Below are 25,800 nucleotides of genomic sequence, written 5' to 3' on the forward strand. Positions count from 1 at the left end.
AAGCACATCTAAGCGAAATATGGAGTGGACCGCTTGTGGTTTGTTAACGCAGGATGTTAACACATCCAAAGCCATACAGGGCAACAATCGGAAAAGCTAAAAATAGAAGGCAAACCTTATAAACTTGCACCAGGTCATGATCATCTCCCTAGACATAATCTCTGGAAGATACAGGTGCACCTAGAAGTGAGAATCATGAAAAGCTCAATTCTCTGGCTGTCACTACAGTTATACACATGAAACTTCAGTTTTACCTGCTAGCATGCAGAACAGCTGCTATTGACTGTCAGGTGGACGATGGCAGCAAAAGTGATAATGTTTTATGAAATGGGAGGAGGAGCTACTTGTTCTCAATCGAGCTCTTGAAACAGCATTTAAGGAGAAAGCAGGTATGACAAACACCACAATGGAGCAAGCTCTCAACAACTTTGTATTTAAACAAGTACATTTTCCTTTTTATTTCATAAGAAGTTTACTGTTGAAAAAATGGTATGTATTAAAGCAAACACATTATACACATAGATTAAACATCAGATAGCAAAACCTTACGGAATAAGCACTACTGGTTGTATTGTATAGGGTTTGCAATCAAAGATAAACTTTAAAACCCTCAAGAATTAATGTACTTTCAAGATAAATTAGGCACAAAATTTAGCTTGTAACTAGCTCTTCAAGCATCTCACTGTGATTTCACTGTTACAAAGTCTTACAAGTGATCAAAAACATATGATGACTTCTTAAATTTTTAAAATTTTACTCGTTCTATGTGCTGAAATAGTACAAATGTATACAACACTCCACCTTTGTTAAAAAAGCATGTACAATAGGGACTATAAAGTAGAATCAAAGGGCTAAACAGGAGATTACCCCTTTATATGGGCTTAGAATTAGTATGACATAAATCTATGGCTTTGCTTTGTGGACGTATTTGAAATTGAGTAAGTCCTACAAATGTGAGGAAGAAACAGGAACCTATTTTTAATGACTATGAGCTACAATAGCAATATTTTAAAGGAACATTATCAGTAAGGAAACTAGCTGGTATCTGACATATATGCCTCCCTCAGTTTTCTGAATAGGATGCAAGATACAATGTGAAATTTTAAATAATGAGAGATTGTCTCACCAGAAAAAAAAAATAAATCCAAGAGCAAAAAATCTTCAAGTGATTAGATGAGGCTTTACCTTAGAAAGAATTACTCATTTTCAAGAAGTGAGAGGGCAATAGCAAGCCTGTAGACCATAATAAAATCTTACCTCGCAGAAAACACAGGGATCTTCTAAATATACGTGTTAGAAAAGTGTTTGATTAAAATACCAGCTTTTTTTTTCTTTCTTTAGCAAAACGTATTGCTGAAAGTTGTCCTTTTTTTGCTTGTTTAAAACAAACCCCATTATGATTGCCACAGAACTACAAGGAATGCATACTTTCTAGGGGTACATTTTTACTGCATCATACAGGAATTGCTTAATAGGTAAAAATAAACATCTTAAAGTCTTAATGCTGTTTTTGATTAGCAGAAAAAAAAGGAATGCACTGAAGCAAGATGATAACAAAGTGTATCATGCAGTATTTTGGCTTAATGTATACAGTATTTCAAACCAAGGATATGACTGGAGGGTGGGGGTTTTAAGCTATTACATTCACATGAAATCATTTAGAATTAAAGTCGTATGTGAAGGCAAACTGTGTGGAAATGTGAAAAGTACTGGGATGCCTAACAAAAGGGTGCCAGATGTGTTGTTGTTCCTAGCATGCAGAGCTAATGCTTGAAGGCCTATCACAGCAGTATGAACTACTGCTACTTCTAGTTCTTTACATTACTGCTTTGTTTCTGCTGGCTGTGGTCTGGTCACGGTCAGCAAGTGCTGTATGGCGTTAGGAAGCTAACCCACAATCTCTGCAGGTTCAGTGACCAACTTAGATCCATCCCATGCTGTCTTGAACTGTTCAGGAACCGGAAATTCTTTCTGGTAAGAAACAAAAGCAACAATGATGGTTAAATAAACAGTGGATATCTCATGAAAACTGGTGGAATACTATTAGTGCTACATGACTGAGAAAGCATTGATAGCTCAGACATGCCAGGATTAGAGAGTAGCCTTCTTCATTACCCTAGGAAGCTATTTTACAATGCCACACAGGAAAAAGCCTTATTGCTACCCAGTTTCAAATAGCCTTGGTATGGCACTACTTTGCAATAATCCCTCTCACACCATTATTTGGAACAACTAAGTAAATAAGCCTCATGTCAGAAATGACTTTAGATTCCATCAGTGTCTGTGTTGGAAGACAGCAGAAAGGCTTTAGGTGTGGACATTTAGCAAGGAGTCTAATTTGAAGGACGAAAGCAATGTTATAGTATGGAAGAATAAAATAAAAACAGCAACGTATCATTTGACATGTGATACACTTCAAAAGACTCAGCACCCCCTGTGGGGTACATGAAACAAAGCAGAACATCAAAGAAAATCTCCTTCCATTCCATGTATTCAGTGAAAAGATGGGAGATGTTGTTGGGTCTTTCTCTGTTTGCAGTAAACAAAAACCAATATGACGAGAAGGGTTTTTTCATTCAAACCTCAAATAGATGTTTTGATAGCCAGTAATTTCAGATGATACGGTGATTTGAGGTCAGACTGATCAAAAGGACCTTTTTCTTTTAAGGGACAGGTGAATATGCACCCACTAAAAATCATTCCCTTTTTAGTTATCTAAAGCTGGGCATCCAGCAGTCACTTTTGGAAATGTGGAGCGTGAGAATTCTCTTGTTACATATTTTCTTTTATAAAGCCTAAACCCCTCTACCAAACAAAATTCCAGCCCAAAAGATTAACGAGAAATTTAAGTTCTGTCTATGGCCATTCAGTGCAATTTCAACACTGCTCTGTTGAGAAAACTAGGTAACTATTACAAGTATCCTTTGCCTGCATGATCCCTTGCTAGTGTGTGAAGTGACAGACCATGACTTTACTAGAAATGCTGATGGGCATAGTATGAAAATTTTACTAGAACAGAAAAGGAGCCAGGAAAATGCACCTGTTTAAGTGGCTTTTAAGGACTTATGTTGACAATAATAGAAAGTACTACAGATGCTACCCATGTATCAACAGCTTTAGAAAAAAACAAGTATATTATACTATATTGTTTCATCTGTAGTAGTATTGTATTTATTTTAGTTTTAGCATCATCATCTTCATGCTTGAGTGCTCTTGTGTGAAGTGAGCTTCTTTGGGAGGTCATGTTTGGATATCAAAAAAGAAAATTAAATGAACAGGAGATGAAACCATTATCTATCAAAATGGAAAGTAATAATGTCATGTCTGATCTCTGAAATTACTTTGTGCCGCAGAAGATAAGGAGTTCTTCCCGCACTGATAGCTGAGATGTCGGCACATAGAAAGTCAATTGTTCTGAATAATTTTTTGGTGATGTAATGTATTTGTGGTATGCTAAGTTTCTTTCCTAGCAGTTTAAGTGCTATGAGCTACCAAGACCAGCCAGGAAGAGGGAGGAAAGCTTTAAAAATATCTCACTCACATAATCACCATCTTGAGGGATAAGGATGTTCATCTCGGATGACTTGGCACTCACAATCTCACAATCTAATGATTCCTCACTGAGGTAGATGTGGCAGCCTTCTGTTTTGTTAATAGAAATTGTTGGCACTTTCCCCATCACCTGTAAAATAAAATCTACTTCATATCAAATCTTAAAATGTGCACAAAAATACTGTTAATAAAATCCTCTTTGCCTGCCAGGTCTAATTTTAGCCACCAACATCTGATCTGTGTGTCAGCTGCCTGCATGACACTTATATTTGATTTGGTAGACACTGTGAAAATTCTTGGTAACAAATATATACACAACAGCAAACTTCTAATATACAGCAAGCTTTTAATATACAGTTTGATGAAAATCCCTCCCTGATTCTCTCTAATTTCGGTGATGCTTTTGTGCTGATACTTAGGCAGTGTTGACCTTGTTCATCTTTGAGAACTGGTGAAGAAATCAAACAGGTCAACTCCAACCCAGTAAGGGCAAATGAAAGATCCCAGCATACAGTAGTACTCCACAAGTGATTTCTAATACATTTGGAAGACTTCAAAGCTCTTCCAGGTTTTACAGCATACATTAGGAAGGGGGTTTTATCCCCTTCAGGTAAGCTACGGTTCTAAAAAATTACTGAGATCAAGTTAATTAAATCTCTAAAGGTATTTCTTATGTTAGTTTACAAGCAAGCACAGGATTTACTTTAGGGGAGAAAGGGAAATCGCTCTTGTTTACAGTTCTACAGATTAGAAGATTTCTTCATGGCTATCTGGCTGACTCGCTGGTTGTCAGTAACAACTCCTCCATCTCCTCCTGCCCTCTCTAGCCTGGACAGGAATATGCTCTGGACAAGGCATCCAAAGGGCAGAGGTTGTTCTGAGCCATAGAACAGTAACGGCATGTGATAGGTATGTACTTGTTAATGAAAGACTGGCTCCCATCTTTCAAGTTGAGAATATATTTTCAACATTAGTTCCTTAATGCGACAGAAAACAAGAACAAGTGGTCTGTCCTCTTGCATCCCACCCTGATCCTGATGTCTGATCTACATAGAGGATCAATGCATCTTAAATTTTATTTTCTTTAATGGGTTCTCATTTTGCAAATATTTGGAAAGGAAAAAAAAATACCACTGAGAGAGAGCTAAGCAATATGGCTACTTACAGCAAAATCTGTAGGATGAATTAACTGAAATTTGTTCCATTAACCTCTTATGTATTTAGAAATGAAAAGCTTAGGTCTTCAAAATACTGAGAAAATTGAGATGCTCAGCACTTGGCATACTCAAACCCTGCGGAAGCTGCCTGATTCAAGTGGCATATAGCATATAGCCAGGCTCTGCCTGGAGTGGAACTCCACTCTGCCTCATGGCATAGAAGCCGTATACACTATTCATAGAACCTGTTTAATCAAAATAATTTTGATTCTTAGAAAAGATATTTCCCCTTTATTTGAGTATTAACAAGCTGTGGTTTCACTATTCATTACATATGAATTTTTCAGCTTCCATGAGTAGTTCTAGAGGTGATGATAAAAATAATCTAATTGTTTAAAAAAACACTGAAATAAATGCCTGGGATCTTTAACTGTCTCTGCCGTAAGAAGACGCGTAGTGATCATGAATAAAATTGCTTGTTACAGTTCAGAAGATACACACAGCTGGTAACAGTATCAGTCACTTGCATGAGGTTCAAAATATATAAAAAAGATTTGCTATTATTCCCTGTGGTGGCTGTGACCAGTATTTCTGAAGCATGGAGCAGGACTGTCTGCATTTAATGTCATACAGCAGGCACAGCCTTTTAGCTCACTTTGAAGACTGGCAGTTAGATATAATGTAATCAACATTTAATTTCTTTTTTCCTTAAAATAATACATCCTGAAGTCCCTTCTTGAGACTAGGTCATGTATATTGGACACAACCCAGTATTAGAGCATGTGTAGTTAGACCCCTCTGCAGTGGGGTGAGTAAGTGCTGTAAATGTCAGGCAGACTGTCTGTATTTTGAACGGGGCAAGTGTCCCCAGTACAGAGGGCAGTGTATGGATTTAAAATAAGTATATTTTCTTTTCATGAGAACCAGAGGCAAGACGATCTCTGATGGAGCTTTGCTTACTGGTTATCAAAGACAAAACCACTAGAGGCTTGTAGCCCCTTTCCAGGCAAGTGACTATGTTACTTGTTCATGTAATGTGTCACGTTGCTAGCAGGGGAGATTCTCAAAATCCTGGTACCTACTTTCACTTGATGTCATTTAGTTTTCCTTTGAAAGTCTATTTGAACATTTACATTGAGAGAACCAGAAAAAAAGAAATAGCCATCTTCTGGGCTTAAAAATCCATTAGCTAACTGCCAGAATTTGTTCCGTAAGCATTGCCGAACATTCAGGTGCTAGGAGCTGTTTAGCCTGAAAGCAAGAAAATCAGGGCCTGAAGTAACAGTTCTTACAGGGTATAGGTCTCAGCTTCACTGGAACCAGAAGGGACTGGGTTAAGGGAGTTTTGTTCAGTGATAGTCAATAGTTTTCATAGGCATTTTCTAAATATATCAGCAGAATTCAGTGTATATAAAGATACATCTGGATGGATCAATCTCTTAATTTTGTGGTGCTCCTGTGAGTTTTTAAAATCTCTTGTAGCTACACGTTGGGCTTTTCTTTCCTGCTTGTTCTCTGTCTTTGTTTCTTAAATAGATATTTACCTGAATCTGAATATCCCTCGAATTGATCACTTCCACGATTCCCACAACGTTGTCAAACACAAGGCCAAACTTTTTACAGTTGTCTAAAATAAAAGCAATCATAAATAAAAAAGGCAAGATAAAAACAAATAGGTGCATGCCTAACTACGATAATTCCCGGTCTTGCACCACATAGCTGAGCAACTTTACTCACATGATCAATCCATTAAAGTGAATGGAATGATTCAAATGCATTATTAATCACGTAAGTCAGTTTTTTTCAAGATTGGCATTTAAAGCCCAGCTGAGCTATCCACTCACCAATAGTAATTGAATTGATTTTTCCTTTTATCTGAAGTGTAGATTTGTTACACTTAAAAATGTAGGCCACTTGCTTGAGTTCAGTGTTGTTAATGACCAGGTCATTCTTATCCTCTTGATATTCCTATTTCAAAAGAAAGTTTATTTAATTGTGTTTAACTAGCTAACAGTCAGACAGAGTTTAGTACAACTTATCCTCGAGTCATTGCATCTTCAGTTACAACAGAGCAATATCCTTCCTGTGGCTTAAAAATCTAATCTGCTTAGTGATCGGTTATGTCACCTAATTCACCCTTAGATGACATGTGTATTTTAGAGCTGCAGAACTGAAGAACTTAGCACAGACCATGACAAAACTCATTAATTTTGTAACAAAGGCACTATGCTCACAACAGTTTAAAAATGCGCTTACAAAACGGTTGCCTGGCTCCCATCCAATCTAGACCGGCACCTTGAAGAACAGAGCACGCTTTTGTTCCCCCAGATGTGAAATAATGTTCTACGCAGTATGTTATGAGCAGGTGCAGGTATTACCATATACAATAGGGAGTAATAGGTGAAGAAATGTCATTATGAAGCATGAAGGGACATTTACACCTCATGGATGTCCAGGACAGACTAGGGATCCACAAGGAAAGTTCCAGGTACTATAACTGTAAGGCAGCATAACACAGACAAATGGTGACTGCACCTTATGTAAACTCAACTCCACCGGAGTAACCGTGTATGTGACTTTCTGCATGACTAAACTGCATATTGTTTCCTTCCTCTTTTAACCAACACAGTCACGTGAATTTTCACTCACAGATTCTTTGGTATATGCCTAAATAAATTAACTCCCAAACTTAAAACAAATCTATCTTTTCCATCTGTAGATTGAGCAAAAGGAAAACTCTTCTCTACTTTTGAGCATGGGAGACATACTTGCATGGAATGGGTGATGAAAAATAAATGTATAATTCTCTTGGTTAACAAAGCTGGAGAAAGTTCTCTGTGATAATACTGTTACCTCTCACTTGCATAAATGGCTTGCAAGAAGGGATTTTAATTGAAGTTCTCCACTGGACTTGTTTCTGGGGGATTGTCTGATCTTGCAAGGAATTTATATGCTGGTTCTGGCATTCTCCAGTTCAGATGAATTAGTATATGATTCTCAGATACAAATGAATTAACCTTAGATGCCACAGAATAGTAAAAGCTAAACTGTAGTGAGGTAGAGCAAGCAAGACTCAGCGCATTTTAGCTGCAGCTTTGAGTTGTTGCACCTTGATGATGGTGCAAAACATTTCAGTGCTCAACCTGGTTTGCAGCGTGCAGGGTGCAAGTCAGAGGTGTGACCGGAACTCACCACTCTCCACTTCTTTCCCTCTAGCTCCAAGACAGGGGCATGGCTCTGCTGCGGGGAATTCTTGGGAGAGGTAGGACTGGGAGTATGGCTTTTTGTCGGAGAACGAACAGATGGACATTGGGCACGTAGACTGGGATTCTTGTGAGTCTTCTGGTCATCAGAGACATGCCGAAGCCCTAAAAAAAAAAGGGTATTTATGAAAGAGAGTCTGTTTTCCAGTCCTAAGGATGTTCATATTTAAGCAGAAAAGGTTCATACCTAATTGTGTTAAATTATTCTTTGAATTTACATTTTTTATTTTGTCAAGGTTTGCCTTGGTAACAACCTAAGGTGTAACTGCCTACATATTTTTGGCAGTTCATACAAAACCTCTTTTACTGTGGATGGGCTGTCTTAGTGCCTTTAACAGGAAATGCCACAATGTCTTCTGATCCCTCTCTGTCTGTAGTGAGCTCTGACAGCTTGTTATATCGTATTTTTCCATCCATAAAAATGAGATTCTTTTTGTCATTTATGACAGTATTTGACCTATCCCTGCAGCATTAAAGGTAGATGTTTCAATTGTACGTATTCAGGCTTGCAGCCATCCACTTTAATTACACCTATCCAGTATTGACACAAAAAGCTTTATTATTGTACTCCATGCTGATCTGTGAGCCATACCTTTTCACCTAACGTGTAACACGTTTTGACGCAGGTTGGTGTGCTGAATGTGAATTAGAAAGGGGGATACATTTTTATTGGAATTGCAACTTAGAGGTTCACTTGCTGTTGGGAATTGAGGTGTCCAGCTTGGCTGCCTTAAAGTTAAAAGGATATCTCTACATAAATGGTGTGAATTTCTGGTATGCTGAACATATTTGGGTGCTGTTGCTTCTAAAGGAGGTTTTGGTATGCAGTCTAATCCATCAGATTCACTGCAAGCCTCAGAAAGATCTGAGTTGCTTAAATGTAACTTAAAAGCGCAGTGGAAGTTCAGTTAATACATATAGGAGCTCTTGATGTAGTTTGACTCGTGGACCAAAATTCAATTTCATTTCTCCTGACCTTTGGTAATTGCCTCTCCCTGGTTAAGCTGCGCAAACAGAGCTGAGCGAGCTGCAGTTCCTTCATCCTTTACGGTTTCTGTATCGAAGATGGGGGGAGGTCCAGGTGGTGGCGGTGGTGGCGGTGGTGGTGGGGAGAGGCATGATCCGCTTGTTAGAACAGATCGCATAGACATGGGTGATGCAACAGGACCCTGTTTGAGATAGACGGAAATTATTCTACATACAGCGACTGAAGGAACATTGTATTATGGTAATTCCTACTTAGGAACATCCTTGAACGCTGTGAGTTTGAGTGACTCTAGGCAGCCACAGGCTCAGAAGAATTCATGGCACTGTAATTGAATGTAATACTATGAATCTTTCCCTGCACCAAAGCTGGCAAGGCTGGAAAGACTGACAGTCCACACCACTGCCTTACTGCAGAACTACTCCACCTAAAATATTTATCTCAAATACTTGTCAAGACTGATGTTAAAAATCTTCACTAGAAAAGATTCCATCATTTGTTCCAAATGATGTTTAAGGGAAAATGTCTCCTTTTTTTTTCAGATACCAAATTCAGTTAGCCATAGCTTGGTGTGCATTCAGAAACAGAGAAAATGTTTTGATCTAACACAAATAACTGGGAGGGTCTTGAACTGTCAGTTATACATATGCAACATGTTAAATTGTATGCAAGATGTAAAATACTACTCTTCAGACTGTTCAAGTCATCTGCAAAGATACAAATACAGCAGGAGGTAAAACTACGGTGATTCAAGACTCATGTATGAAGTTAATTATTTGAGGTTTTACTTCTATTTCTTAAATTCTTCTTTCTTTTTTTCAATTGCAGGAGATCACAGCGCACAAGTTATGAGTGAGAGGGGCCCTGGTAAAGTAATCCAATCTTTCTTTCAGTTAGCATAACCAAAAGTACACATTTTGGTCTGAATTATAATCTTTACATTGAATATTATCAAACAGACAGAAAATACTACTAATAATCTGATTAAAATTTTATGCATCCTAATAACAGATTAGAATTGGAGAAACTGAGAATCATTTTTTCTGTCTTGCCACTGAGTGTCACTCTGATCCCACCTCTCTGCAGCAGAACAGAGACTGTTTTAAAAGAACAGTTGTGAAAGTTAGATTGGTTCTGATGAATTAGCTAGCTGTACAGACACTGTGCATACTTATTAGGTGGGCAGATACAATGGGGAAATGAAAGCAACTTAGAGAGTCGCAGCTCCTCTAATTGGCTACCTTTGTTAAGAGATACTCTAGGTTGTTAAAAGTGCATCCCTGGTAATCAATACTGGAAATAGATATTGCTTAGCTGGACTCGGAGGATATTTTTAATCATTTGTGAGGCCAGTCCTTTCTGCTTTTCACTAAACTGAAACAGTGAAGTATCCATCTGGTTCATGCATTTCACATGAGTGAAAACTGTAGCTACTTTTTAAAAAGAAAACTTGTTCTGGCCTGTAATCCCCATCTGATAATGGGAAAGGGGCTGAGGTGCACATGCTCTTTTTTTTTTTTCCCCCAACTCTTCAGACATACTTTTTTTTTTTTTTTTTTTTAAAAAAAAAGAAGCTTGGCACATTTGAGTAAGTAACTGCATTCAAACCTCTTAGACATCATGACCCTAATTAGAGTAGCATGGAAAGGGAATAATATTAGTCGACCTATTAATGTACACTCCCTATTGGCACATGCGTCTTCAGCATGTAAGTATTATTGGATTTGAAGGAGCTGTTACGGAATATGTTAGTGGTGAATACACAGTGAGATTCTTTGTCACATTAGTGACGTTAAAACTGCATTGCACAAAAAAGACTGCTGAATCCCCGGTACTTGGGTGAGTAATGAAACTGATGTAGTGGTACGGTTTGATTGCTTCTGAAAGGATCCAAGATCTCTTAAGGGAATGAGCCCTCTTCTGTGCTATTAAATATTTTGATCAGATGTAAACAAACGAGAAGAATACCCTTTTGGAATTGATTATCGTTTATTCCGATATACCGGAACTGATGTGGACTGCTTTTAGAGACATTTCATTGTTGCATGGATACATATAACTCAAAGAGTTTCTCTTACATACTTAGTAGTTATAGGCTATTGGTTTTGGCTGGGGACAACTTCTTCACTGGGTCCTCAATTTATAGTGCCTGTCTTCCTGCATCTGCTAATGCCAGTAACGTTACCTGCAGCAGAGTCAGCACAACTGTGAATTATTATAATAATAAAAAAAGAGAATGTAAGTGGATTTAGTGGCACAATCAGTTGTTTCTGCCTGAGGTGTAACACAGATCTTCCCTATCTGTTGCCTGCAACCATAGCAACTGAATCCACTATGTCCTGGTTATCCAGAATTCTGAACATTGCATTTGCAGGGCTTTTAAAAATACTCAAGATACCCAGAAATGACACTCACCGTTCACAGTGCAGTGTGAACATGCAGTCATGAATTATGTATGCTTTATGAGAGGAGATTAATAGTAGTAGTGATAGTGGTTAATAACTTGTAGGCTGAGATAAAAATTGGATTTCCCAAATTCCAGATTGACATCTGATTTCCCAAACATACCTTATTGCTTCTACCTGCATACAGTGCTGTGATTGTACAGAAACTTGTGTGTGTGAGACTCATGTTCATTTGGAATTAACACCAATTAAATTCTGCAAAGGCTGCAAAGATGCATTTGAGAAAAAAAGACGTAGAAGCTATCTGGGTATTCTGCATACAACGCAGAATGGTGAGTGACTCTGCCAGTCTGTTTGCCTGAAGTGTCAAACTGAAGGCAGATCATGCAGTAAACTCCAGGCTCAAGTGATGCTGCTGATCGAAGGCAGTTTCCCAAATGTCAGCAAAAGTGTGAGAATGTCTGTGTAACCACGGTAGAAGCAAAACTCAAAGGGATTTTTATCTGTGGAAGTGGATGATCTCTCCCCCGGGACTCTGAAGAACTCTCTTGTGAAAGTACAGACAAAAAGGGAGGATTTTAAATACATCAATCAAGCTTGGACATGTCTTTTTATAACTGTAGAATGTCTAATTTACTTTTCAAGAAAGAGCAGATGTAGAAAAGCATCTGGGAAAATAGCTGCATCTTTCCCTTCTAGAGCAGTAGTGATGGAAAGACAAGTCTAGTCAAAAATATCAATCCTTGACCTGAGGAGTGAAGACATGATTATCATTTGTGTGGGTTTCAAGAATAGGAAAAAAAATTTATCCCTTGCACTCATGCTGTCCATCTGCCTCCTCTTTTCTTTACAAGCCAGTCCCTCCACCAAAGTTGGTGGCTATCTCCACTGAGCTCTAAAGATGATGAGTTAGATCTAATTAAGAACACAGGAACTGTCACAAGGTCTTAGAAGACACCTGGGGCTCGGTCACCCTTCCTACTTTTCCTCTTTATTTTGTGCTGTCACAGAAGTAAGAGATGGATTGAACCTTTGTTGTTAACTTTTCTCCAGCATGACAAATTCTTGTCTAGTTTATGACCTGAGTTACTGCTACACAAGCTAACAGATACTGTATCATGACATTTTCAATTATGTCTGAACATCTATCGCTATTCTGGAAACTGCAAACAATTTCAATCCTAAATTAGGCCAGGCAAAACTGAAGGACAAATCAAAGGACAAAATGGTTGCTGAAGTACAGGGAGGGACTAACTGCTCCACTGCAGATCTACCATCTTACAGCATGGAAACACCCAGTAGGGCAATTCCCCATTGAAACAGAATAGCATGGAAAAGACAGACAAGCCTCACTAATGAGGAGGCATACAGAGACCTGCTGTAAAGAGGGGTTCAGTCTCACTCTGGCTTTTGTCTTCTTTTCTTTGCCATTCTGATTTACCTGACTGAAATCAAACAAACATTCAAGTGAGGTGAAATTCTTTGTGGGAAGAGTGGCTCAGGGAAACTCTTAACAAGGGGACAGAAAGCACAAAAGTGAACTGGAAATGCAGAAAACACTTCACATTTCTTGCATTCCCTGCCTGCCAGGAAGGTGGGACCTGTGCTGCACCAAACACACTGATGCAAAGGGCAGTTTTAAAATCAGCCTGGTGAAGTGGTTCCAGGAACTTTCTTTTTTGATTAGTTTTGACCTCCATTAATATATGGACCTCCAGGTTACCACCTAAGACACTGGCAATTGATTTGCTTTCCTTAGTCACCCTTCTAAGACCGCTTAGACCCTCAGGCTCTAGAATATTTCTGAACCAGACTCAAACTGTTCTGGTATCTGGCAGTACTTGTGTACAGTCCTATCCCATTTCAACTAAACTGCCCTTCACAAAGTCCATTCATTTCTGTTCTGTATAGGGTGGTGTCTGTGAGATCTGCTGGGAATAAAATAGCATGTTATATGACCACAAAAGTTCATCTATCCTAAAGCAGCAGGTGCTTACCAGCTTTGCTATTTGCAAACAACTCTTCAGATTAACTTCAAGCAGATGTTAGAAACAGTGTATCTTTACACAAAGTATTAAGAGCCATTTTGGACTAGCAAAGGCAGTTACTTGCAAGCCGCCTTTCTTCCTCTTTTATTTCAGCTGTTTGCCTTGGTAACAGCTGCTGTTCTCAGTGCTGTGGTGTCTATAGACATCATGTCAAGTTATGCTGATAGCTGGCTGTTCCCGTTAACGTGTTGGTGTGGTCATTTTTCCATCATTTGCAAATACATCCCTTTTAAGAATTACCAGGGGAAGAGAGAACTTCAACCTTACTTTGTGAAAATGTAACACAAAAATAAGCCATGGACTTTAACCTGCTAGCTTTGTGTCATAGTGAACTTGACGTGCTTTCTGAAGCTTTCTGAATTGGGGAAAAATATAATTCTCTGAGTAAGGTTCTATCAAGAACAGGAGATGTGGGCCCTGGAGTAACAGCTCTGTAGGGGATGGGACATTCCAGAAACTTCATCCCAGGGAAAAAAGTTGTCTTCAGCCTCCAACTAAACCATTTTCTGAATGGGTTGACAGGAACAGGTCAGGATTTGCTCCTTGCTGGAGAGCCCAGAGCCATCTGCAGAGAGGTCCATGGGCCTCCCGTTGACTGTGGCTCAGTAGCTTCCTCCAGTGACAGTGTCTGAAGCTGCTCACGGAGCTGAGTCTGATGAATGCATATTACTGCTGTGCAAGGAGCTGCAGGACTGCAGCACAGCCTCAGAGTGTGTTGTATTTCTACCTTTATCTTGTGCGACTGGCAGAAGAGGGAGGTACTCTTTCTCCTTGCTGGCTGCCTAGCTGGCTCACTGGAAGAAAGAAATGACTGTTTATATTGAGGCAGCTGGCTGGTTAAAATTCATCTATGTTGAATCTCATTTAATTCCCTTGAAAGTAGAGATGAGTGGAGCCCTTTGCTTCTGCGAAGCTGGGTCTTGTTACAACACATTGCTCCTAAAGGCTTCCCCTGGAGCACAGGGCAACAGCCAGTCTTGTTAGAGAAATAAAATGCTGTTCATACATAATGCAAGTGGTCTGGATGCCATACTGTCAGTAATTTTTGGTGGCCATATGCAGCTTGACATGTCTTTAGGTTTAAACCCAGCTACGAAGAGGCAGCAAGAATTTCTTTTTATATCTTATCACAGATGTTACTATTTCCTGAGCCATTCTTGCTGAACAATTGCCTGGGTTAGCCTTCCATATCACTGTTACTATATTTGTATTATTGTAGCAGCAAGGAGCCCTACTCCGAGGCTTGTATCTCTGGGGATACGAGGGGCTTACGTGCCAGGCCCTGTACAAACACGCGCAACGTTCCTCTGTGTTTATCCAGCTTCAGGCTGACACAGTGCAGCACAGAAGCTGGGGGGAACAAAGTTCTTGTGACGGGATCCTGCTGTGGAGCATTTGAATGAACACACATTTCTTGTAGATGTCATTTTTACTCAGGACAAACAGACTATAAACACCTATATAATGCATATAAATAAATTGCATATGCATGTGTATAATATATAGTACCTATTTTATCAGTCATTCCTATTAAGAGCTAAGTATCTATTTGCAGCTGAGGCAACAGGTGGCTTAGATAGAGGCATAAAATCCTTTTCTTAATTTATTGAAAAGCCTTCTCTTCATGGCAGCAGATAAACAAGAATCCTAATGGGGACTACATTCTTCTCAAAAAAAAAACCAATCCCTGTTTTCTCCCCCTCCCCCTTTATAGTAATCCTAGTTTCACACCTAAAATGATTACAGCATTCTGTATTGTTCTTTACATACATATGCACAGACAAAGATAAGAATCATGAAGCTCAAAATATCACATATCAACCTCTGGGAACAGGTGGGCTGTGACTCAGGGGCACAGAGCTCTTGTTAAGGTGTTTTTTGTGTAAAAGTAGCTTAGCACAACAGTTCTATTACCTACCATATTTAAGCCACCTGTCTGCAAGGGGTTATGCTGCCCTGAGATCCACAATTTACTAGATGAAACAGCTGACTTACAGGGCTTGTAATCTTTGTGAGTTAAAACACAAAACAACAAAAAGCAGGCCAGGCTCTTTTCTTGTTACAAGGTCTCAGCAGAATCATTTATCTATTGAGTTTTCAAAGTTTGAAGCCCCTTTTAATACCCTTCTGCCATTTATCACCTGTTCAGGATTTAAAATGATGCTTACATCTTCACAGTTACCCCACCAGAAATGTTTTACACGGCCAAGGTCTTCGAAATCATTTGAGAACTGTATGCTAATGTAATTGTCAACAAGTAACGCGTTCCAACAGGAACATTAAACCATCTTTCACTTTATTTATTTTTTACATTCAGTTAAAAAGACGACCAACCCCTTTAGCAATGCAGTAAAGTTTCAATAGATGTACCTTTTCCTTTTCTCTCCATTTCACATACTTTCGATTTTCTTTTTCCTTTCCGTTTTTCACTGGAACAAGGTTGCATTATGTTACAGGTCAGGTTGCATGACAGCTGTTGTCAAACAAGCCTCTCCCAGGTTCTCCCTTAACATGTCTAAACAGTGTTTGGTCACTGATGTTAAAAGGACATGGTTGATATCCAGTAAAGGTAAATATTGTCAGCCTCTGTTGGAACAAAGGAGTAAAACTACTTTCTTTCAAAGGGATGTAGAAGTAATTGAGGCAGACTCCACCAAACAGGCAACTATTGTAGAGTTGCCGGAATGGCCAGTTTCTTAATCACCAGTGTACCAAAACCTGAACATTACCTATTCTTGTGAGAAAGAAACACTTGAGACCGAAGGATGCAAATTTCTCACCAAAAAAAAAGTGTAAGGAAATAGAGAAAGGGAAGGGAATAGAAAGGAATGGAAAGGGACAGAAAAGGAGAGGAAATGCTATGACAGAAAAATTGAGCACTCTGAAAATGTCTGCATCTTATCCAAGACAGAGGCATTTATACCAGTATATCCATGTCCCCTTACTTTTGTCTGAATGAGGTCTCTGGGACTGCAGTTGTGGCTGTGGCTGGAATTTGGCACTACAGTTTTGACATTTAGCTTTCCTGCAGCAGCTCAGATGATGGCTGCTTGATAAGCAGATCGAACTGAACCCAGCATAGAAGAGATACTGGAAGGATAATAGGAGGCTTTGCCTGCAAAAGTTGGGTCTTTTGCAGCTAGTTCACCTCAATATGTAAAGAGATGATATATGACAGGAAAATGTTTTGTTAGTACAGGAGAGAGGCAGGACCCTTTTATAAGAAAATGTCTGGAGGTGTTACGTTAGACAAGAACAAAGTGTCCAAAGTCTGTACTGAGACTAGGATAATTGCGCTCAATCAGGCTAATGTAGGGATTGCAATAGTTCTTGGTGTGGGGCCTGTGGAGAATTTCAACTTCTAAAGAGTGTTTGTAGAGTACTATCTAATGAATTATACATGATTTTTTAAGTGATATTTTCGGAAAAAAGACAAAGATACTGTATTGGCTTCAGTGGGAACATGATATAAATAAATCTCAACTGCCTGTAAAGCTGCAGACTTCCTCCTAATAATTTGGTTGGAGTTCTAAAGAGGAGGGGGGGAACATTTGTTGCTTGAGTAAAATTCCGTATTAGAAACTAAATACTATAATGAAATTCACTGCTAGTTTGTAAACAATCCTGCTGGCAAAATGTGCCCTAAATGACTGTTGTATACAAATTGCAAAAACTTAACTGCAGCTCCACCTGCAACTGAAAGAAACATTCACGACAATTATCCTTGAGCAGGATTTCTTTCTTAAAACTTATTTGATGTACAGGAAACTACAGCAACCTCTTGTGATTACTGGTTGTTTTCTTGCTGCAAAGTTCACCTGCAGAAACAGGAGCAGAAGTTTCACTTCCCCCAGCTTACTCATGCAGCCCTTGTAGCAAACAAACTTTCTTAGGCATTCTTGTGAGCTTATATTACAGCTGTTCATTTCTTTGCACCACCAAAAAAAAGTAGAGGGAAGAAAGAGCCATGCTTCAATAGAATCCCTTCTTTAGGGGAAAAATAGAAAAAAAGGCACTTGGTGTTTATCAGTAAGAACTGAAAAACAACACAGGTTACTGTTACAGCTGTAGATTTCATGTTAAAGTCAGAAAGTTGCAGCAAGCCAAAATGACAGTTGCTGCATGGGTAAAATTCTACACTGGGCATTTAAAACATTTCATTATAATAACAGCTTTTGCATAAGACTCACTGACATCTGAGAATGTCATATCTGGTGGCAAATTAAAACTTCCAAATCTCCATTAGGTTGGTAATTGCTTTTGTTCCCATTGTCAAGATAGCTAAATTGAGATGTAGTGAGTATAGTGATCTGCTACCCACCACAGCGTATGTGTGGCAGAAGGTGCCTCACATTTTACAATCAAAATAATGAACTACAAAATTACACTTAAGGAAATACTGTAGATCCATCTGACTTCCACTGACAAGCATATTTTCTTTGACATATGCACAATCTATTAATGCAAATGAATACTTCAGATCACGGTGAAAATTCAGAGTGGAACATTATACTCTCTGGGACAATCCTGCTCACAAACATATGTACTTGAAATATGTATTCCTCTTCTGTGAGCATGGTACCAACAAATATTCTAACTGTATCCATCATGTCTTGAAATGCCTGCGATTTACGCATGGTCTAGTTCTGTACCACCACTCCACATGGGTAGCAAAACAGGCTCAGACACACAATGTCTCAAGGTCCTTCACTCCGCTGATTTCTTGGCTTTCTCCTCACAGTCCCATGCATTTCAAGAGGATACCCTCAAGGAGTAAAATATTGTCACACATCTTGGCAGAACCAGGGCCAAAGTGAATAAGGAGAAAGGACTGTTAGATGCAAAACATCTGTAAGCAGCTGTTTTAATCACAAGTTTATTATAAGGCTGACAGAGATAACTTATTTATTGTCAGAGCCTGCTGCTTAGTCATTATTTCAACCTTTTGCACCTGTTTTAGTGTCTGTCTTGTAATTTATTAAGACCTTTCTTACTCTTTCCTCTAAAGTGTCTGCCTGTGTGCTTATTGCCAGAGCCAGGAACACTTCAGTGTATGAACTAGTGATCCACTCCAGGGCTGGCTGCAGCCTGATGGAAGGGTACGGGGGGGCTGGAAATGGCACACCCTTGTGATACTGCCGCCAGAAATGCGCACACCACGGTATACAGCACACATAGGTAAAGGGGCCGACTGCCCCCTAAAAATCCTGTCCCCTCCTTTTTGGAAACCCAAGAATAGTCTGATCTAGGCTGATGCTCCTGGTGTTTTGTTGCAGTTCAAGCTATGAGAATACAGCTCTGAAAGAAGCTGTTTTTAATGTTCTCCCTGACTCTTTAGTCTCTTTAGAAATATTCAAATATGTTACTTAATAGCTTTTTATACAAAGCTTTAAGCATTGCATTGTTGACTTCTGCAGATATGAAAGGTAAATTACGGGTATAATGTACTTTTAAATTTGTACTTACACAGGCCAAAAACTTTCTCTCTTTCACTCTCCCTCTATAATAAAATAACATTTCTGCATCAATGTTTCCTTTTCATAAATGTGCCACTTTCTTAACGCCTTGCCAAACTACTGCTTTTTCCTTTTTTCCTTTCATGCATGTAAGTGGAAGCTGCTGTGTCCAACAATTAACAACTGTGCCTGGAATATATCTACAGCTTTTATATATATCATATTTCTGTTTAGACCCTGATTCTGCAGACCTTGCTGCTTAACTTCACACAGCATGAATCTGTGATTTTCATTTTCACTTTAAAATGTATAACAAAAATGAAATTAGCACTTGAGTACCTCATTGCTTTCTTGAATGTATTTGTTACCAAGCTTCATAGAAATATTTAACAGTGTTTAAACAACCTATTTAAACAACCTGCTAACTTACTGGGTTCTAATTTCCTTTTAGTCACACGAAGTAAAACTTTAAAAAATTATACATCCATAAAAATGGGTTTGTAATTTAATCTTTCTGACAAACATTAAATGAATGACAATTTAAATGAGCCATAGTTCTAAGACAACTTCCCGATCTGAGTGATATCCAAAGCAAGTGAAGTCAATACTTCAGATGCAGTAATGGGCTATCACTCATGATGGCATGAGCACTGTTGGCAGGAAACTATGCTTAATATGAATAAAAAAGTCACACCTAGATTTGTATTCAGCAATGTCTTGCACAACTGAAGAGAGGGAAATAGACATGATAGCTGAGATGCTGGTTTTAAGACCAGTCAAATATCATCTGCCACAGCTACACTTCTGAATAAGATTACCGGTATTCAACATGGTACTGGGAGTTCCTTCTGTTTGATCAAATGGCTGTAACAAATCTTTATCTTACAACACTATTTCAATCCTTGTAAAGTTCCATTACAGGTGAAGATGATTCTTTCTCTGTATTAACAAAACTAAATTTGTCCCAGATTCTCAGGCTAATTCGCCTAACAGGGTACTACAATTTCTTTTCCTTATCTAATAATCATTTAAAAATCATCAGCTTTACTCACATTCACTGATTATAATAGAGCAGGATGTATCAAGTGTGAAATTTTGTACTAAATTAAGGAAGAGAATCATATTTGCCATTTTAAGTTTTTACTGCAGAAACCTACAAAGCAGCAGATAATTCCAGTCTCCTAATTTATCATACTTACACACTTTTGCCTTGCTTCAAACTAAGAAATACAAACAGATCATGGTGTCTCCTGGGTTTGAACTTGCACTTGAATACTTGAGTACTGTAAGGCCTTGTACAGTGTCTAATGAGGGTGTGAAGAGACAGTTGCATAGTCTGTTGCTGAGCACAAGTAACGTATGTTCTCTTACATGGTTATCACCTCCATATAGGGGGAGATAAAGTAACTTTTCTAGGTACCATAGAATCACAGAATGGTTTTGGTTGCAAGGAACCTTTAAGGATCGCTTAGTCCAACCCCCCTGCCATGGGCAGGAACACCCTCCACTAAATCAGGTTGCTCGAAGCCCCTCCAGCCTGGCCTGGAACACTTCCAGTGCCCTGGGCAAACTGTTCCGGTGTCTCACCACCCCCACCATAAAAAATGTCTTTGTTATATTCAGTCTAAATCTTTCAGTTTAAAACTGTTGTCCCTTGTCCTGTCACTACAGGCCCTGGTAAAGTCTTTCTCTGTTTTTCATATAAACCCCCTTTGTATCAGGCTGCATTAAGGTCTCCCTGGAGCCTTCTCTTGTCCCAGCTGAACAACCTCAACTCTCTCAGCCTTTCTTCATAGCAGAGATGTTCCAGCCCTTATTCCATGTTAAAATACATTCCATCAAAAAGCTTTACTTCACTTCCCTATGTTCCTGCGTTCTTACAGTGGTTTGGTCTGGGAATTAAATTATCTGGTGGCCTACATCACTCCTCTGAATAGTCATTTTTTAAAAATTATTTGATTATACAAAAGAAATTCTAAACTTGGTGTGAAAGACTCCATGTGCAAGTCTGTAAGTGCACTGGTAAGTTTAGGAGATTATAATAGCAAAGAGCCAGCTGATTATATTTTTAATATACTTCAGCAATTTTCCTAACCTGATAATAAGCATGACCACATTATTAGAATAATCTAGAATAATCAATGTGGACAGTGGACATAAACTCTTACATTTGTACCCAACAGAAAATTAATTCTTCATGTTTATACCTCTCTTAGAAAACAATGCTCATGGCCGTCATCTTTCTACGCATCTCAGATGTAACATACAGAAGATGTTTATATAAATAAATAGAGGGAGCATAAATAGGCATAGTTATATTTATTCTCTCTGTATGTATGTGTTTCAGAAATTACTTCTGTGTGTATAAAAGAACAGCTTTATAAAGATAGCTATCTAAGAATTAATAAATTGGTATGTATCCCTTGTGTTTCTTTTCCCTGTTATTAAATCTCTCTTTGTTCAGATTCTTTCCACCATTCTTCTCCTTTCCATGTCATGTTCCCCCAGTTTTTCTTTAGTCTTACATGTCCCTCACATTTCTGGGGTTTGTTTTTGTTCCTGCCTTACTACTGTAGCAGGCCTGGAGAACTGTGTCTGCCTCCCCTCACCATCTGTGGCTGGGTGTTATGGCTGTAATCATCCCAAATAATTCTTCCCTCTTTCCCCAAACCTGTACCACAATAGCCTGACATATCTCTAATTGGTTTGATTGGGAAGCCCATGGACCATAACTTCTGTTCCTGGCCTAGATGTTTACTTTTCCTGAGCTAATGACCTGCATTAAAAGTCAGATGGGTTACTGATATTTTATGGTTCTTCACAAAGAAGGAAACAGTACTTACAGTTTTACTCCAGGTGAGACCTGTGGTATGATGCTCTTTGATATAAGCTTGAAGTTCAGACCAGATGTTCAAATATGACTTCACCCAATCAACATGGCGTGTATCGCTGTAAAAACAGAGACAATATTTATATGTGTGAGGGTACTTAAAATCAGAAAGCATTGCTGCTCTTGCTTAAAGCAGGTAAAACCCAATGTCTGCCTTAAAGCCACAGACAAATCAGTTAGCAGGCAGCCAGCCAGCCCAGTGCTGAAAATACTGAGGCCTAACACACTGCAGTGTCTTTAGACCCTTCTAGAGAACAAACAAGGGCAAAGGATGCCTCCAGCAGAGAGTCCTTCCTGCTGGAAGGGTGTGTCATCATTCTGTTCAGGCTCAAAGTCAACTGAAGAAGCACTAAAGGTATATGGAGCTGTGCAGCAGCTCCCCAGACTCAAGTTCAGGGTGCTAAATTTTAGAAAATTAAATATCAGAGAATCATAGAATGGTTTGGGTTGGAAAGGACCTTGAAGATCATGTAGTTCCAACCCCCTGCCATGGGCAAGGACAAAATAACTATGGGTTCTGCAAGATATTCTAGCTTACAAATTCAAATGTAGCCAGGGTAATACTGGATCATATCATAGTCACCAGACTAAAATATTTATACAACAAGAATTTTTACATTACAAGTCACAAGTTGGCTCTGGAATCATTATTTGGAAGGCTTAGTCTTCCAACAGGACAGTAAGTGAAAACAAGAAATACATAGAGAGAGAAAGAAAAACTGTTTGTAAGATGGAGTCCTTAGTCATGGAGATTTATTTCCAAATAGTGATGGCTATGGACTGGCTGCCTACAAGGATCTGGGATGCTTAATACTGCTGAAGATCTGGGCCGACAGGTTTTATCCAAAACCTACTGAAGTCAAGGGAGAGCCTTCCACTACTTTGGCAGACATTGTGATCTGATTCAGTGTAAAAAGGAAAAAGAATGTAACCTGTTCATACCTTTATGTATATGAGACATTTTCATCTCCAGAATAAGTACTAAAGCTATATTGTAAAATCTTCAGTTACCCCAGTAGGTACTACTTTCAGTAGGTAAACTAAGGCTTCAGGAATAATACATAGTATATATAATACAAAATATTGTATATAGTATATAATGTATATTTATGTATATATACATATACAATAAATAGAAATATATACAAAAAGCTTTTATATATATAAAGTTTTCCTTACTAAAGAGGAAAAACTCATAGCAAATACTGTTCTTCCCTGGGATATAAAAATCAAGAACCACAATCTGGCCTCCAAAAGTACCAAATCAACAGGATTTATACATGACTTTTTTTTAAGAGAGCATAGAATGGACCTGTATTTTTTTCTCTTCCTCTGGCAGGTCACAGATCTCATTCACGGACCTTTCTTGTGAATTCCTTGTGCTCTCTAAGAATAATGTAGTGGTACAGAAAAAAATCAAATTAGGAGCTACAGAATTAGATGCTCAGTTGTATACATCTACCACCTAAATGCACATTTTCAAGTGAAGAGCAAGAACAGCGACAGTATGAGTGCACAAATGAGACAAGGATGCGTAGCAGCTAGCTAGCCACACACTGATATGTAAATATGCATTTGCATATAAGCTTATGATGCTGGAATGCCAGAAAATTAAAAATAATCCTGTAATCTGCAGAGATTGAAAACCAGCACTGTTAGTGCTGTTGCCATTCTCACTGCAACATGCTGCAGGTCAAAGACGAGGAGGATACTACTGCAAGCAGATTTTATCAAATGCTTTGTAGTTTACAAAATGCTTTCTGTGATGGCATTGTGAACCCTCTCGGTATGGTTAATGCTCTGTTCTCTGGCTAGTAGACACTGGGGCTTGGCAACATACCTGTGCTTGTAGTCCTTTAATACCCTGTTAGTATAAAAGGTAGCAGCATCATTCATCTCCTTGACATAAGGGCCTGGTTTAGGAGACTAGGACCATCAACCCAGGGTAGCAGGAAACAACAGGAGGAGAAAGGAAGTAAAATATTAGTCAGAAACCATCCCTGATGTATTAGGTATATCACAAAACACCTTCTTGGGTGTAGTAGACTGAAGAACTATGCAGATGAGACTGCAGAGTTCTGCAAGATTTGGAACTATTCTGGGCCACACGATCCAGAAGCGCATTTACAGCCCTCCCAGCCATCCTGTGTGTCACTCACCACTGCTATCCACCCAAGAGCAGGTATGCTTTCACTGACGGCTGAGAGGTGGTTGAACATTTTACTTCCTCTGTTCCTTTCTCTGAAGTTCTGGATTTCCTGAATTTTCTCTGATATTGGCTTGAGAAGCATTGCCACCTCATTCTGGGGGAAGGGGGGGGAAGAAAAAAAAAAGGAAAGATAGATGACACTGCTGTTACAATGGGTGGTCCAAAAACACCCTGTGGTTTAACACTGTCCTCCCTGCCCATCGATTTGATAGTTAGAAAGAAAGGTCAGCATATTCTCTACATTAAAGTAACAATTTAATTACCCTCCGCTGGTTGCAGCAGCAAAATGCACAGACATTAAGTATTAATAATGTGTTGCAGCAAAAATAGTTCTCAGCACTGGCAGCATTTTTACATGCTGCCCAGGTTAAGACCCATAGAGATCCCACAGCTCAGAGTAAGCAGAATGCTTGTACTTTTCATTTGATACCCCTGGAATCTTTTGAGAGTTCAAGTTATTAACCAAGTTGTTCTTTCTATAAGAAACACAAACTACTTGTTAGGTTAATGGCCTCTTATCATCTGGCAACAAGACTGAGAAAGTAATACACTGAAGGCAGTATCAATTTTAGTTTCCCCTATTGGTAAGTTTTAATGTTTTAATTTCCTTTGGCTGCAAGTAGTGTGGGAGGATTTCATGGGAAACACATACTGCCTGCAAGCCATGGTTTGGGGAAATTCTCCTGTGTTTATCAGAAACGAATGGTATCCAGGGGAATGACTGCTGAGCGGAAGGAATAGTGTCTGGAGTGAAGAGAAAAGCAGAATGAATGTAGAAGCTGTCCAAGCTCTTTCCTGTGCAAAGTGAATGCTAATCACACTGGCCGAGTGTCTCAGAAAAACTAATTTAGAGCACTGACTTACTGGGAAGAGTTCTTCCACTCAGAAACAGCACAATCAGGGACAAGGAGTCATTAGTTTACAAGAAAACAACTGCTGCACCTTGAAATCCTGTAAAATGCTTCTACAAAAAGAGTCCAATACTTTATGGCAGAAGTATGCCTTGCAGAATCCAATAACGATGTCCCACTGAAGAGAGTGCACCATTCTGATTTTCCCAGGCACTTCACTTGGAAATCACTCAGGATGTAGCAGAACTCCACTTGTTCTCACCTTTTCTCAGGAGTACTTGTTTAATGGAACTAAGTGCTTGCTGGAGACAACTAATCCTCGTATTCTTGAGGACTGATGCTGTCATGACACACACAGGATGATGTGCGCATATGTCCTGCTTTGTCTCTGTCGTCTGTAAGATATTTCTTTTCACCCTTTCACAAGACCTCAGCTTTACTGAATTTTATGTCACCTTAAAATAAGCATGTCTGCTGCGGATCAACATAGATCAAAAGATATGCCAAAAAAACATAATAAAAAGAGGTTCTGCATTTTTAAAAGAATTTTGATCCAGCTATGGAGCCTTAATATTTTAGTGGTAGTGTAATGTTGAAAAAGGCCTATGCATCTCAAATCCATGGGGATATTTTTCTTCCCCTAAAACAAAGTGGGTCGGGAGAAAACAAATATTTACAGTATTAGTGGGAGATCAAAAGATTTTTTGCTGATGACTTAATGACCAACATAAGTCATTAAGTCTGAAAAAGCCCTGAAACCTCCATGATTTGTAGTTCTTAAAAACTGATTTTGTTGCCATAACATGATAAAGTCTGCAGGAATCCTTCTTTCTAATTTTTGCTTGTTTACAACATGCTGCAGCTGGTTGGTTCTTTCTTATTTTGCAGGGAAATCTTTCAAGTATGACAGTAGTTAACAAAACTGAAATTTAAGAAAGTGCTTGTTCTGCTTTGATATTATGCCAGTTTTCCTCCCATGAAGTC

At 38.9% G+C, this 25,800-nt stretch overlaps 1 protein-coding gene across 1 annotated transcript in view; it reads right to left on the reverse strand.

Moving 5' to 3' along the window:
- Positions 1–427: 427 nt before the first annotated feature.
- The window catches only part of CAP2 (cyclase associated actin cytoskeleton regulatory protein 2), a 68,537-nt gene continuing 43,164 nt past the window's right edge, over positions 428–25,800 (reverse strand). The window contains exons 5-13 of the mRNA XM_005434906.3: positions 23,916–24,059; positions 23,597–23,682; positions 21,710–21,815; positions 8,949–9,141; positions 7,902–8,077; positions 6,554–6,677; positions 6,254–6,336; positions 3,542–3,682; positions 428–1,971 (exon numbers count right to left, since the gene is read on the reverse strand). Coding sequence (XP_005434963.1) covers positions 1,888–1,971; positions 3,542–3,682; positions 6,254–6,336; positions 6,554–6,677; positions 7,902–8,077; positions 8,949–9,141; positions 21,710–21,815; positions 23,597–23,682; positions 23,916–24,059 — 1,137 coding nt within the window. The 3' untranslated portion in view covers positions 428–1,887. The remainder of the gene's footprint in view (positions 1,972–3,541; positions 3,683–6,253; positions 6,337–6,553; positions 6,678–7,901; positions 8,078–8,948; positions 9,142–21,709; positions 21,816–23,596; positions 23,683–23,915; positions 24,060–25,800) is intronic.

Source organism: Falco cherrug, chromosome 3 (genome assembly GCF_023634085.1).
Source record: "Falco cherrug isolate bFalChe1 chromosome 3, bFalChe1.pri, whole genome shotgun sequence".
Lineage (NCBI taxonomy): Eukaryota > Metazoa > Chordata > Aves > Falconiformes > Falconidae > Falco > Falco cherrug.